This window comes from Patagioenas fasciata, chromosome 1, assembly GCF_037038585.1.
Source record: "Patagioenas fasciata isolate bPatFas1 chromosome 1, bPatFas1.hap1, whole genome shotgun sequence".
NCBI lineage: Eukaryota > Metazoa > Chordata > Aves > Columbiformes > Columbidae > Patagioenas > Patagioenas fasciata.
The window spans coordinates 176,937,605-176,951,580 of record NC_092520.1 but is presented as its reverse complement, the minus strand read 5'-3'; the positions used below and the strand labels follow the sequence as shown (position 1 = coordinate 176,951,580).

Below are 13,976 nucleotides of genomic sequence, written 5' to 3'. Positions count from 1 at the left end.
TCCAGCCATTTCCAGTGACTGAAAACATTCAGTTTACCTGCTTCTAACCAAACAACCTGTCTCTTCAGGGACTTGGAACTGGCATTTCAGCAAGTCCTGAGCATACAGAGTGTGCAGGGATCTGAAATGAGTGACCCTTTAGTATGCAATGTAAGATGCAGATCTGGATAAAATAAGAAACCTTTATATTTGCCAACTTCCATTTAGTTATTTGGGCTTAGACTTCCAAAAGGGCTTCCTTTGCAGGTTACAGTGTGCCCTGAAAATTGTTAAGGCTTCCAATTCTGGATCTAATTTATGGTTTAAATAATTTTCTTCTCCTTCCTGCTAGGGAAAGGTTTTCTACCCCCATGCTTTAAGAATTTCCCCACCCAAGTAATCACTGTGCTTATAAAGGCTGGTAGCAACACGTTGCTGTATCCTAAGTGGGTAATTTTGTAGCAACTGTTTCCTGCAGGGGAAAGGGAAGAACCAGGCAGCAGGTCAAGCAGGACGTGATTGGAGCCTGTACCTGAGAGCACTTTAAAAAAAAAAAAAAAAGCACCAGAACTTTTAAAGCTGAATTATGGTGTTGACATGAAAATAAAAGGATAAGCACTGGCTGGGGTGGCTGTCTGGGAACAGCAAGTGATGTTAAACTCTTTGTGGAGGGGCCCCCCAGTCTGAGCAACAGGGGTGCTGCTGCTTTTTAAGATGTTTCAAATTAAAGATAAATTGTACAGACAGCATTATCTAGTGTGGGATCTTATAGCAGGATCTGGCTTGTGATGTCTTTTCAGGTTAGGGTTTCTAGCTTCTCCCACCATCAGCTAGCCTAAGAGCCTTTCCCTTGCTGGGTCATGAAGGCAGAACACCCTGGGTGTGGCTGGGAGGTGAGGCTGATGTTGTTGATATGTGCCCAGGCCCTTATGTACAAAGAGGCAGGAATGCTGTGCCTGCTCTGTTTCTCCAGGAAAATTTAGTTATTAGAGAAAATTGGCATATTCTTTCAGACTTTGGTAATAGTTTCCAGTGGATGCAGGGGGCTGGCTTTTGCTCTTGTCCTTGCAGAGCTTTTGGAAATACAGCTTAAGCACTGTGTTTCTTCCCACTGATCTCAGCATTTTCTGGGGTCAGTTGGGAATCTCGCTACTTCCTCTTGAGACTGAGCTGCTTTTCTCTGTCCTGTGTTTCATGAGCAGGTGTCTGGTGCAGCCCAGCCATCCACCTGGAGATCACCAGCTAAGAGAAATATTTTCCTTTCCCCTTGCTCTAGATTTTGACTGTGTGGCTTGATGACATCCAGCAGGGCCCTCCCCTCTCTCTGGTCTGTGTGCCAAGGTTGGCAGTACGCAACTGCCCTTCTCCCAGTTGGGGTTTGAACCACAAAGGCTCAGCAGTTCTTCAGTTTGTCAGCTTTTGGTAACTCTTTTACCAGATGCTTAGCTTTGCCATGATTTCCCCCACAGAGGAGCAATGGAGAACTTCCCATGACAAGATACTTTGTATTTCTGGGTTATACCCTGTTACATCATATATCAAAAAAATCTGTCCAAGAGTGTCTTCTGGTATTCTCCCTCCTTTTTGTTGAGATCTGTTCTCACGCTGCAGGCAAAGCGCTGGGAACATTGTGGAGACTGAGACAATGTTTTCAAAGCCTGGAGACTGCAAAAACCTATTTTGAGCCATAACAGATGCTACTGGACATATGGAACAGCTGAGGGGACTTGCATTGCAACTATAAATGTTCTGTACATCTTTATGTCCCTGACTCAGTGGGTGTTTTTTCTGTGGAAACTGGGAAGGGGAGAAAGGGATGTGAATGCAAATCACTAATGTTCATGACCCTCCTGTGGAAAATTTACCACAGGGAAAGGAGAATAGCATATCTTTAGTGGGATAGGTCTCATGGTGACCAAAAAGCAGCCTAAAAACCAGCCCTGATGTAGGAAAAGGGTCACATTGACCCGTGGCTAAGTTGAGACTGGAGCTTTTAAAGCTCTCTCCATAAATTTGAAGATCCCAGGCCAACATGTAAACTCTTTATTGGTGTATTTTATTGTCTGCAATACTTCTGTCCTGAAGCAGTTTTGGACTCTATGAAAAGTCTGGTCAATGGTTCTCCAACAGTAATCCCCCAGTCCCTTGTTCCTCACCTGTCGTCTTTGTCCCCTGCCTTCACCTTCCTTCCCTACTGCTGCCTGGCAATCAGATTGCACTCTTTCACACTTCATTTCCCTGTAAACCTTTTGTTCCCCTGCAAACTTTCCCAAATCCCAAAGCAGTCCTTTTGCCAGCACTGCTGTCGCTTCTCACTAATGAGCACTGGTAATTGCTGTTATCTGCAGGGGCTTTTCTTCTTCCTCCTGGTTTCAGCTCACAAGTGGGTGCTATGTGATTGCTTTCTCTCCTCCTTCCAGCACTCCTCCAGCAGAGTGATACACATACACACACAGACTTTACACACTATTTTGAATGCAGGTATGTTGCTCACAGACTGCATGAAACACAAGGAACTGGAGAAAGATCAGTGCACCTGCCCACTATGGGACCTTTCTCTTCCAGCTGCAATATGCCTGTCTCAGCTGGCAGTCAGGTTGGGCTCTGTTGGCTGCAAGTGAACCTCCTGGTCCAGTATAACAACTTTTCCCAGTTCACTGCTGGCTTAATGGCAAATATCAGAGCATTACTTTTCCTCCTCTCCAACTTCCTATAGAGAAGAGAGAGGAAATGTTTCATCTCTGGTGCCTCGTACCACAATGTGTCAATTGACTAAATGATCACACAGGTTTGATCCCAGATGTATGATCCCAGCCTGCCAGCATATTGACACTGTCTGTGCCCACACGGTGATCCCTGCTCCCAATGATGCTCCACAATGCAACAATCCCCTGAGAGCAGCTCCACAATGTCAAGGCTGCATCCTAAGCCATGTACCCAGCTGACTCGTCAGGCTGCAATGTATGTACAGAGTGCTGCAGCGTACGTAGCTTTCTGCAGGTTTGCACTGCAGGTCTGCTGCCTGCTCAGTCAAGAAGCTCAGTTTTGCCCCTGCTCTGTTTTCCTCAGCTCTTGCCATCACCTCTCTACCCCGTGGCTGTCCAGATTTTCCTGCCCTCAGTCTATCTGTGCAGTTGTTCCCATGTTTAACTGGGTGCTCAGTGAGGCTGTATGGTATTACACAATCACATTGCCCTGTGTAAGCCCTTGCTTGCTGCTGTCTCTGTTTCTGTGCATGTGTTTTATATATAGTTATCATCAAAGTAGGAGGAACAGCCATTGGATTATTTAAATTTCTTTCTCCTCTCTTCTATTGCTTAATTTTAATGGACCTTAACAAGGACATGCTGATGCATCTCAGAACTATGGTTGGTGATGGTGTGCAAATCAAGCCTATATTTAGCCCATACCACCGACTCATCAGCTGCATTTCAGCTGGCAACTCACCCAGGACTCACTTCTTCCTGAAGAACATTTCAATGTACTATGGGGAGTGCCCTGGCCTGGGGGTTTCCAGTAAAGTTTCTGCTAAATATTGCAGAAAATAAGGCTCTGGGGATGGGAGTGGTGAACCTTGACCTCTTAACTCACTTGTAGTATACGTCTTTGGATTTACTAACTAATGTGGTCCTGGGGTGAGCAAGACTTGAAGTGCTGGCCACAGATGGAGGATGATGATGGAAGAAGGTGTGCTCTAAATACAAACCATCCCTGACCTGTGAGCAGCATTTGCATGGGAGAGGCCGGGGAAGAAGGTGTTGAAAACAAGATTGGACCTAAAAAGGAGCAAGAGTCTGATGGCCTGTGAGAGGAAGAAAGTGAGACAGGGCGAACCCTTGGTGGAAGAAAGAAGAAAACAAAGGCAGGGCAGATTTATTGGAAGGGCAGATAAGGGGTTATACACTGCCACATCCAACTGCTGTGTTCATATCAAACAGCCACAGTCCTTGCCCTAATTCTCTGCTGGAGCTGTGGCCAGTACAGACAGGGTCCTGCACCCATTGCACACCAGAGTGCAGGGCAGAGCTCTCAGATTTGCCATGGTTTGACTCAGAGGCAGAAGTAGGAGGACAACAGTTCCAGCCCAGAGCTGTGCTGCACTGAGTGATGCTTCAGCTCAGGTCAGTGTTAGTCTGAGCATCATTGATGCACATACTGCTCCATGGAGACTCATCCAAGGGCTAGGCACTAATTTAGGCCAAAGTCTACTCCATACAGGTAGGCAAAAATAATTTTTCATCTTCTCCCTATTTTTGGTCACTCTCGTGCTAGCTGGTTCCTGACATAAATTCCAAGAGATGCAGAGTTATTTGAATTTACAGCCTGCAGCAGCTGAATTGTTTCTGTGCTTAAATTAGCTGGAGGTCAGCAATCTTGAAACTTTTACTGTGTTACCCTCTCTTCCCCTCCTCCCCTTTGCACTGCTCTGCAGAAGGAGCAAAGTACAATTACACTGTCTTTGTGTCTTTGTGTTTTGGGGGAAGGGTGGTCCTGCCTTTATGTCCTGTAATGAGAAAACTGAGTGATTTGTAGGTAAAAGAAAAGAAAAGGATGAAAATAAAAGGAATAAAAGGGTAAAAAAATATCCACCCTCTTCCTCCGATAAACCATCACCTCAAAAGACACAAAGATCTAAGTGCAAGAACAATACACGGTGTCTCTGCAGTGCTGCATTGCCCTGGCAAGGAAGACTCAGGAAGCTGCTTAGGGAGGAAGGCTTTGGGCCACGTTCAGGTGAAACATCAGCCTTTCTTTTCCGTTCCTAATATGCATAAGCTGCTGGCAAGCATGGCTGTGCTTAGATGGAAGTGGGAAAAAACAGAGCTGTTGGAGAGAGCTCATTCAGGTTGTGCCCATGCCAAGGAGCACGTTTGAACAGAGTCCCGTGGGGCAGGAGCCACTGAGCTCCAGGCTTAGCCTGGCAGAGGCAGGGTGAGATTTGTACATCAGGACTGGCACATTGGCCTTGGTGGGTGAGATGTGCCTAGGGCAGAGGTAAAACTCCATACAGAGCTAAATTAAAATCTGAGCTCGCTGTTGCCCAGACGCAAACAGGGATGACAGGATGCAGAGGGTCTCTGCCGTGGTTTGTGCCAGTAGGGCAGCACTGGAGGAAGAGTTTGCTGAGGCAGCGACTCCTCTTCTCTGGAAAAGGAATTATTCCTGCCCCCTGCCAGCACTTCATGCAGATCCAGGATACAGCTCCCAGTAGTGTCCCTACATACATTAGCAAGAAGGCAATGATCTGTACATTTTGCAGCAGGAACAGGGTGGCATCTCAGGCAGCACTGAGCTGCGAGCCTGGGGTGATGGATGTCCTGAAGGGAAAGCTGTGGAATGTGGTTCTGACCAGTTAATCTGCTGACTGCCGGGGAGCAGGTTGCTCTCCCTGACTCCGAGGAAGCTTGCAGGCAGGACCCAGGACTGGAAGGAGACAAACCACAAGCTGCAGGGCTGGGGTGATGTACTACAGCACAGCCCTTTTCTTTACAGCATCCTCATTGCAGGGATAGCAGACCGGGAAAACTACAGCTCCCAGCACTCTTTTATGCTTGTCCCTGGAAACTACAGCTCCCAGAACGTTTTAATGAGCCAGAGAGGATGTCTGTGGAAATCAATGCCGACGATTTTTGCATAACACCCGGCACCTCCAAAGTTCTGGCCAACCCTTGGCTAGTGGAAGTGGGAAAAGAGGAAAACTCAGGAAGCATCAGCGCCGTGGTGCTGTGGTTTTTCCCACTCTTAATAGGTGTAGCGATATCCCCCAGCACTGAGTACCCTTCCTTCCCTCCGGACCCTCTTAGCGGTTCCAGGGAGGATCCTCCTCCCCGGGAAACGCGGCTACTGCGGAGGGAGAGAGAGATAAACTACAAATCCCGGCATCCCTCGGCAGGTAGCACCTGCGGCAGTCCCTGCACGTCGAGAGCGGGGAGGGGGGGATGAGGATGAGGATGGAAGGCGGGGAGGAGATGCAGGGCGCCGTGGGGCTGCGCTCCACCTGGGACACCCCACTACCCGCTGGCACCGCGGCCAAGTGGGTGAGGCTCAATGTGGGGGGCACCATCTTCCTCACCACCAGGCAGACCCTTTGCCGGGAGCAGAAATCTTTCCTGTGTCGCTTGTGCCAGGGTGAGGAGCTGCAGTCGGATCGGGTAAGGCAGCTGGGTTGCCTCCCGTGCCATGCCCGGCCGAGTAGGGGGAGGGCTGGAGGGATGCAGGGATGGAGCTAAACCCCAGCAGCTGCAGGAGTAACCGAGCAAAAAATGCTTCCTCTTTGTCCTTCCTCTCCCGGGAAGGTTTTGCCCTTGCCAGATCCCACCTTGCTGTGTTGTAGCATGTCACCTGTCTTGTGGAGCTGAGGAAAAGAGAGGCCATGTCCCCTCCACCCATGCTCTCCTGCCTCTCTAGCACCCCACATCCCCTGGGTCTCAGTTGCATTTGCCTGACTCAGCCTTGTCCCTTAGAAGGGGACTCTGCTCCCTCATGTCAGGCCTGTATGCACAGCTGCAGAAGGAGACTGAGGCCTATTTTTTGGCTTTCTCTGCTGTGTTAGTAGTCCAAGCTGAGATAGGCATGCTGAGCATAACAATACAGGAGTTAAAATCCAAGGTGGGTGGACTTGGATAGAGGCTTTCCATTGTCCATTCCACGAGAAAATTGCAGAGTTTGGTGCCATTTGCCATGAGGGGTGAAGCCTGTAAAACGTCAGAGTTCAACCAAAACTTAAAAAAAATCTGTGGTTCTTTCCCCAAAACCCTGTGGTGCTTTGCAAAAAGGCCTGCTCTTCACCCTACCTATGGGTGCAGGTCAAGGTGTCCCCCTCCCTGGCTGTGCTCTTGCACATTGGGTGGCTCTTATTCTGTGTAACTCCTTGTGCATACACGTGCTTTGGGATCCTTATGCTTTGGTTCATCTCTTCCTTTGGATCATCTCACAAAGGAGTGGCAGTGGCATCTTCTTCCACTGGAGAACTTTGCTATGTGCACTGTCTAAGTCACAGGTGTCAAACTTGTTTTTACCGGAGGCCACATCAGCCTCATGGTTGCCTTCAAAGGGCCAAATGTAATTTAGGACTGTACGAATGTAGGAATAGTTACATTTATACAGTCCTAAAATTACATTTGGCCCTTTGGAGGCAACCACGAGGCTGATGTGGCCCCCAGTGAAAATGAGTTCAACACCCCTGGTCTGAGTGATGGTACCGGTACCATAGAGGAACTGAACCATGGGCAGGGCCCATAGTTTCCAAGGAATCTTGGAAACAGTGGTTATTTTTGCTTGGCTTTGTATTTTCTTGTAGTCTGAAGCATTTGAGGATTGGTTACAAGTTTCCCATGGGATTTTTCTCCTCATAGTCTATCTCCGTTGCTAGGATGAAACTGGTGCATATCTAATAGACCGGGACCCCACTTATTTCGGACCCATTCTGAATTTCCTCCGTCATGGGAAGCTGGTCCTGGATAAAGATATGGCTGAAGAGGGTAAGTCTTGGAGCTCAGAAACTTCCCATGTAATATCGCTATTGGAGTCAGAACACAGTAGGACTTTTTGTTGGCCCTGTTGTCTTTCTTTGTCCTTCTGGAGGTTGGTGTGGGGATTTGAGAGGGCTATCCCTGCAGGTCTTGGAATGGATACTGAGGGGATTCAGAATATGTGGGAAAAGTATCCTACAGATGCTGTGGCTTAACAACTGTTAGTTCAGCAGAGATGTCACCGACACAGAAGTAGGCAAGATCTTTCAGTCTCAATACACTGTTTTATTCCTTGTTCCTGATCCACTTTTAACCAGGCTTTGTGACTGAGTTTTCTGTTGATGACTGAGTGTTTCTAATTAGGAATGAAAACCCAGAAGACCAAACAAGACCAGGCTCATCTCTTCTACTGACTGTAATAAAGACCATAATTAATCAGTGATACACAACGTATGCTACTTTTGCTCTGATGGGCTGTGGACTACAGCAGTTCCAGTAGAACAAGCCAGCCAAACCAATCCTTCATATGAGGCTGACAGGAGGTCCAACAAGATAACTCAGTAATACCATCTTAGTGTTACCAGCCAGCAATCCCCAATGTTTTGTTATTTTTGGATGCTAGAGTCTAACAAGCATCCAATTCCAAAGACAGGCTGTGCTGTCTGGCCCTTGCCAAGCACAGTCTCTGCATGTTCATTAGTTTTCTTGCCCCCCTTATGTATTTTTATCTAATGGAACAAAGTTTTCTTCAGAATTGACTTATGAGTTATAATTCCAAAAATATATCTAAGCAATGGTACAGAATTGTAACAAGCACAATTCTGAAGTGTTTCCTACTTGCCGTTGCTGGTAATCCTGAGGTTGGATGGGATTCACCTGTAGGTTTTAACATCAAATCTGAGGTGTAAACTGGAGTCCCATTCACAATTTAACGCTGCCTTTCGTTTGTGCCCAAAGCCTCAGGCTGGCATGAAGCTAACCTGTTAGGCAATTCACAGCTGAGTGAGGGACTCTGGAGGAATCTGAGTATGTCAGGTAGAGAAGGATCAGTGCCCACCCCTGCAGTGTCTGTGTACTGCCCTGGGGACGTGTGAGTGTTTTGGCTCTGAGCCTCCTTCCCCTGACTGACTTTCTGGGAACCCACCTCCCTTTCCCTGAAGGCCTGTTAGCAAACAAGTGAGTCTCAGGAGAGGTGATGGATGCAGACACTACAGAGGAAAAAGACTGAATGCTTCTCTGTTTACCTACTTCGAGATGAAGCACTGGGAAGTGAGTGAAAGATTGTCTGAAGTCATACAGGGCTGCAAGATGGGTGCAACTCCAACTGGCCCAAGAGGAAAGCTGGGATTTTCTAGGGTCTTTTAGTGACAAGGTCAAAACAATTTGTGGTCAAGAAGGTGGCCTGAACAAGGTGATAACTACTGGTCGTTGAGAGAGGCTGGAGCCTACATTTATTCTCCTTGGCCAGTAATTTGGGAAATATATTAGCAGTCCTTAGCACAAACCTTCACTGGCTGTGCCTGTTTCTATAGGCATCATAAGGAAATGGGAGTGAGCATTAGAAATGCAGTGCAGAGTCAGGTTTCAATTTTCTGCAGTAAGAATTTCAAGCAACAGAAACCTGTTAAAAAGTGAGGCTAGTGTCATTTCTTTCTCTGCAACTCGGGAAACTCAGAGCTGAACCTTTTCAAGCCAAAAACAGGCTGTTAATTTTCTGTCTTTGTGGTCCTTCTGTCTTTCTTAGGGGTCCTAGAAGAAGCTGAGTTCTATAACATTGGTCCTTTAATCCGGATAATCAAAGATCGGCTGGAGGAGAAGGACTACCCAGTAACTCAGGTATGGGGATAAATAGCAAGGAAAGATAGAGTGGGGCTGGTGGAAAGGAAGAGGCAAGTCTAGAGGGGAAACAGAGTTGGGAGAAGCAGCAAGGAATGGAAAGAAGTAACTAATTAGAATTTATATGCTAATGTCTGCATAGAAAAATCTTGCTAGGGACAGGCTACCAGTATTTCAGTTACAATAAACAAGTGACAGGCTTCTTTCGCAACCTCAGAGGTAGTGCTGGATGTAGCCCCTGAAACCAGATAATTTCCTCTAGCAAGAAGCAGCAGCCAGCTGGTTGCTGTGGGGTATGGAAGGATGTTTGTGAGGAGAACAGAGGTGTCATGGGGAGGAGGGCTCTGGTGTGAGGAGTCCTAGAAGTGTAATCACAGTGGAGAGCATGGGGAGACCTGTAGAGAAACCTGGAGGGAGAAGGTGAAGGGATGTCTGTGAAAGAGTTAAATGCAGAAAATGAGGCACAAGGAAACAATCCTGTGGCACAATCACACTTTGTCCTGGCCAATAAACTTTAAAAATCTGTCTTCTTGGAATGATGACTGACATCTCACTCTTCATCAGGTCTGCCTTCAGGTTGTAAGCCTCCAGCAACAGTCATTTTGTGCTTGCAAAACCCCATCAGCATTTGTGGCATTTACATAAATGACTTTGTAATGACAAATGCAAACTCCCCGTTGAAAGAGCCAAGTATCTTCTGGGGACAATGCAGGAAGCTCTCAGCTCAGTCCCTCCTCTCCAGAAGAGATACCATTGTTCTTGCTCTCCATGACAACATAGTGGAAAGTTGGGTTGTGGTTTGCATTCCCATTTAACTTGGGACATGGGGAAGACGACATATCTGTCAAGGAAGGGTACTACCAATTCCTTCTGCAGGGTGCAACAGCCTTTAGCATCTGATTGTTGTCAGTATGCTCTCTAATTTTGCTGTCAGGTGCCTCCTAAGCATGTCTACCGTGTGCTACAGTGCCAGGAAGAGGAGCTCACTCAGATGGTTTCCACCATGTCAGATGGATGGCGCTTCGAGCAGGTATGGAGAAGGTAGAGGAGGCTGAGCAGGAGCTGTCTTTTGGGGGAAAAATCATGGGTACCATACAGTCCCCAGGCAAGGCATCTTCCCTTTCTGAGAATATTAGGTCAGTCATTGATGGTGCTGTCACACTGGCTTTATCTTGCCTCTTCTCTATGAGTTCAGAGGATGCTGTGTGAGGTTAAGCTCTTTTGCATCCTGACTGACTCCTCTTCTGGTTCTCTGTGCTGCCTCCTCAGCTTAGTTATGAGGCCTTTCAATTAGGGGTAGGGATTGTACTCCAGGCTGCATGGTGGGCTTTTTGTTTTACATGTGCTTGTGATTCTTGTTCTCATCTTCTCTAGCTTGTGAACATTGGCTCATCCTATAACTATGGCAATGAGGATCAGACAGAGTTCCTGTGTGTGGTCTCCAAAGAGCTGTACAACTCACCCAATGGCCTAAGCTCTGAGCCCAGCCACAAAGCCAAGGTGAGACCAACTTTGCTATGTCTCTGCTCCCATTGCCTATCAGACCCTTCACTCTTGTTTACTCCCTTATTCTTTCTTCTCTCCACTGTGAACGTGGGGCACCTCAGCGGCTTGTCCTGGTGTTCAGCAGCGTGGCATTACACCCATGGCCCAAAAAGAGGACCGCATGTGTTGAGAGTGGTGGTGTCTAGCTGTGTGTGGCAAATTGCTTTAGTGAGTGACCCTGGCACTTCTCATGCTACTCTAACATCCCCTTCATGCCTTCTCATGACCATGCTGTGTGTCACTCTGCTGCTGGGGTGTGATTTACCTGGGGGTCTGGCAATGTTCTCTTTCCTTGTGCTGAGTCCTGGCCTAAGGGGCAGGAGATCACTTGCTCCCCTTTTGAGGTAAGAACAGAAACGTGTGAGAGTGCATGACATCCTGTAGGCACCTAGGATACAGGAAGGAGCACTAGTGACTGATGGCAGTTGTTGGACAGTGGGAACACAGCGCTTGTGAGTGGGTTAGACAGCCCTGACCTCATGCTCCAGAGGAAGACAAGCCTCTTTGCTCCCTGATCCAGAGCCATCTTGGCCATGGGGAAAGGTCTCTTTTTATTCCAGTGTCATGACCATTGCTTTATTCCCTTGTGTGTCAGAAGGAACTGACATGGCTCATCTTGCAAGTATCTCCACTCTTTCTTCCCTTTGTCCTGCATGCTGGGCCACAGAGCACAGAGGAGGACCTGGAGGAGGAAGAGCAGGAGATGGAGGAGGAGGCAGAGGCAGAAGCAGAGGAGAAAGGTGCAGCAAATCCTTGAGGAAAATGATAAAAATAACCCCTCAAGCATAGATCCATCCACCTTTCTGGTGAGAACTCACAGCTAGCGGAAGGGAAGGACTAGGACAGGAGCGGGGTGTGGGGGCAGTCCTCTCCAGGAGCAGGAGTCTCTCTGGAGATAAAGCCCATAGGAGAGAACTGCTACCATGGCTGCTGTTTTGTATTTTAAACTGTTTGATTTATTTGTGGTTATATTTTTATTTGCACACTGTTCATCTATTCGGGATTCCACTATAATCTTTCTTCCTCCAGACTCTCCCTCCTGCTCTCCTCTATGCCATCCCAGCACTGTCACCTGCCTCCCACCCTGCCCCACTCCCCACCCTCTGGCATCCTTCCCTCTGTGCTCTTTGCCTCCCAGAGCTCAGTGTGCTCCCTGCCCGGGGCCCTGTCTCTCTCTGCTCCTCACTTTTCCTCCTCTGCAGGTATGTTACCTGTCCACACTCTCAGCTGCTGCCAGCCTGAGTTCTGCATGAGTGACTCACTCCCCTCTTGTGGGTATGACCCTGGTTTGTAGCGCTTGGGGAGGGAAAGCAGGTAGGGGATGTTGACTCATACCTGAGGTGGCTTTTCTGATTCTCATCCTATGTGTGTCTTCACCCACCAAGCAGGCCCTACGGCTGTGGACCACAGGCTCTGGCAGCAGAAAGGAGAGCACAGCTGGGAGAAATGAAGAGAGGTGGAAATGAATGTAAAGCAGGCAGGGGTGGCACGGGCGAGGGGGGAAAAACTGCCACGTGTCTGCCGGACACGCATGCCAGATCGCTTCTCCAGACTTCCGGCCGCAGCTCCTTTGCCTGCCAGCCCCAGAGCGGTTTGCAGAAGGTAGCCTGTGATTTTTCCCCTCCCTGTTCTCACTTCCCTGGGCTTTTCCCTTGCTGCCTCTGCCACCATGAGAGCACAGTGGGAGAGGGTGGTGAAGGCAGAGTGGAAGCAGCTGGTCCCTGCTCCAGATGTTCTCACAGCTGTATGTGAAATGAGCCTCTGTGCTCAGCCTCCTGCTCAGAAAGGCTGCCTGTCCTGCGTACATGAGGCTGGGTACAGAAAGCTTTACAAGGAGGGTTCCCCTCTCATACTGGAAATCTGTGGGGCTGTTGTTAACTTGGAGGTGCTCAGTGCTACTCTTTGTTCTGGTGGAGAGCCCCTGTTAGCTGTCTGATATCCTTCTCAGAGCCTCCTTGTCCATGGCTGTGGGACCTGTGTGTTATTCTCCTAAAAGTCAGTGTATGTTAATCACATGGACTTTTCCTTCCTTCTCTGTTCTCTCACCCTCACTCCTCACATCTTCTCTTTTTCTTCTGTTCTTATGCCCTCTGTCATTTCCCTTTTCCTGTTCTCCTCTTTCTCACTCTCCTCTCCATGCTGAATGACATCTTCTTTTCTGCCATTGATTTTGTTTCTCTCTTTCTCTTTTCTTCTCTAGCTGTTACAAGCCAGAGGTCTGAGGATGTGACCTTGACTCTCCGATCCAGCCTTTTATTTTCTGGTTTATATATTTATTTTTGTACTGCAGTGCACGTCAGCTCCTTGTCCCACAGTGACACTCCCCAGTCCCCTTCACTCTTCACAGACAGCCATTCTTTTTTACAAACTCATCTTGGAGGCCTGAGCCTCAGCCCTGGAGGACGGCAGATGCTCCAAGGAACCCCTGGGCTGCTGTAGGGGCTGGAGCCCATGGCCCCCCCACTGGCAGGCCGGCTTTTCTTAATGTCACAGTGGCCCCTGCTGGGGACATCAGTCATCAGGCACTGCGGACGGCGGTCTCTTCCTGAACACCCTGGATGCTACTGGGGCCCCGGAGTGGTGTCCACTGCAGAAGGACCAGTCCTCACCCTTTGACTGTTGCAGGCAGCTGATCTAGGATTGTGGGCAAATGCAGAGCCACTGCCCTTTTCAGGGACACTCACACTGTTCTTGGGGTGCCCCTATTCTGGGCATCATACTCCTTGGTGCCTCTCTCCCTGTCTCCCAAAGCAGCTCCATGTGGGCAGGATGAGGAGACAGGCATGATGCCCAGGTACCGAGAACACGCTAGCACCTGATGTGTCAGCCCCAGGAGATGCCTGCCTTAGGGAGTGGGGTGTTTTTCTCACTGCTGTATCTGAGGACACCAGGTTGTAACTCCTGAATAAAATTCACAGTCTGTTCCTCCTTGCTGCGTGTCATTTCAAGTGGCAGAAATTTGGTGCTGGTAGAAGGAGGTGGGAGCTGGAGAAGAGGAGCTTGAATTCATCATCTGGAGCCACTAAAAGCTGCTTCTGCTGTGCTTGTCTTCTGGGGGCTGGAGATTCTTCCCACTGCATCTGTGCTGCATCCCCACTGCAGGCAGCTGGGCTACAGAGCAGGTTTGCTAATTGGCATCAGCAC

The 13,976-nt window shown here is 48.6% G+C and overlaps 1 protein-coding gene across 6 annotated transcripts; it reads left to right on the top strand.

The window, feature by feature from the left end:
- Window positions 1-5,918: 5,918 nt before the first annotated feature.
- KCTD17 (potassium channel tetramerization domain containing 17) lies at window positions 5,919-13,760 on the top strand. 6 transcript variants are annotated; one of them, XR_010651038.2, is made up of 7 exons: window positions 5,919-6,131; window positions 7,352-7,460; window positions 9,196-9,287; window positions 10,222-10,317; window positions 10,662-10,787; window positions 12,035-12,146; window positions 13,033-13,760. XR_010651038.2 is itself a non-coding variant. In XM_065833110.2 (7 exons), the coding sequence occupies exons 1-6, from the start codon at window positions 5,919-5,921 to the stop codon at window positions 12,083-12,085; spliced, it is 687 nt and encodes a 228-aa protein (XP_065689182.1). In that variant the 3' UTR covers window positions 12,086-12,107; window positions 13,033-13,760. The 6 variants fall into 6 exon arrangements, 5 of the variants coding, with proteins under 5 accessions (XP_065689182.1, XP_065689168.1, XP_065689190.1 ...); XM_065833110.2 differs by having other exon boundaries at window positions 12,035-12,107; XM_065833096.2 differs by lacking the exon at window positions 12,035-12,146 and adding an exon at window positions 11,500-11,638.
- Window positions 13,761-13,976: the final 216 nt, after the last annotated feature.

Coding starts and splice junctions, on each gene's coding strand:
- KCTD17 (XM_071802184.1), top strand. CDS start 5,919: ATGAGGATGAGGATGGAAGGCGGGGAGGAGATGCAGGGCGCCGTGGGG. Junction 7,461..9,195: donor TAAAGATATGGCTGAAGAGG/GTAAGTCTTGGA, acceptor TGTCTTTCTTAG/GGGTCCTAGAAGAAGCTGAG. Junction 9,288..10,221: donor AGGACTACCCAGTAACTCAG/GTATGGGGATAA, acceptor TTTTGCTGTCAG/GTGCCTCCTAAGCATGTCTA.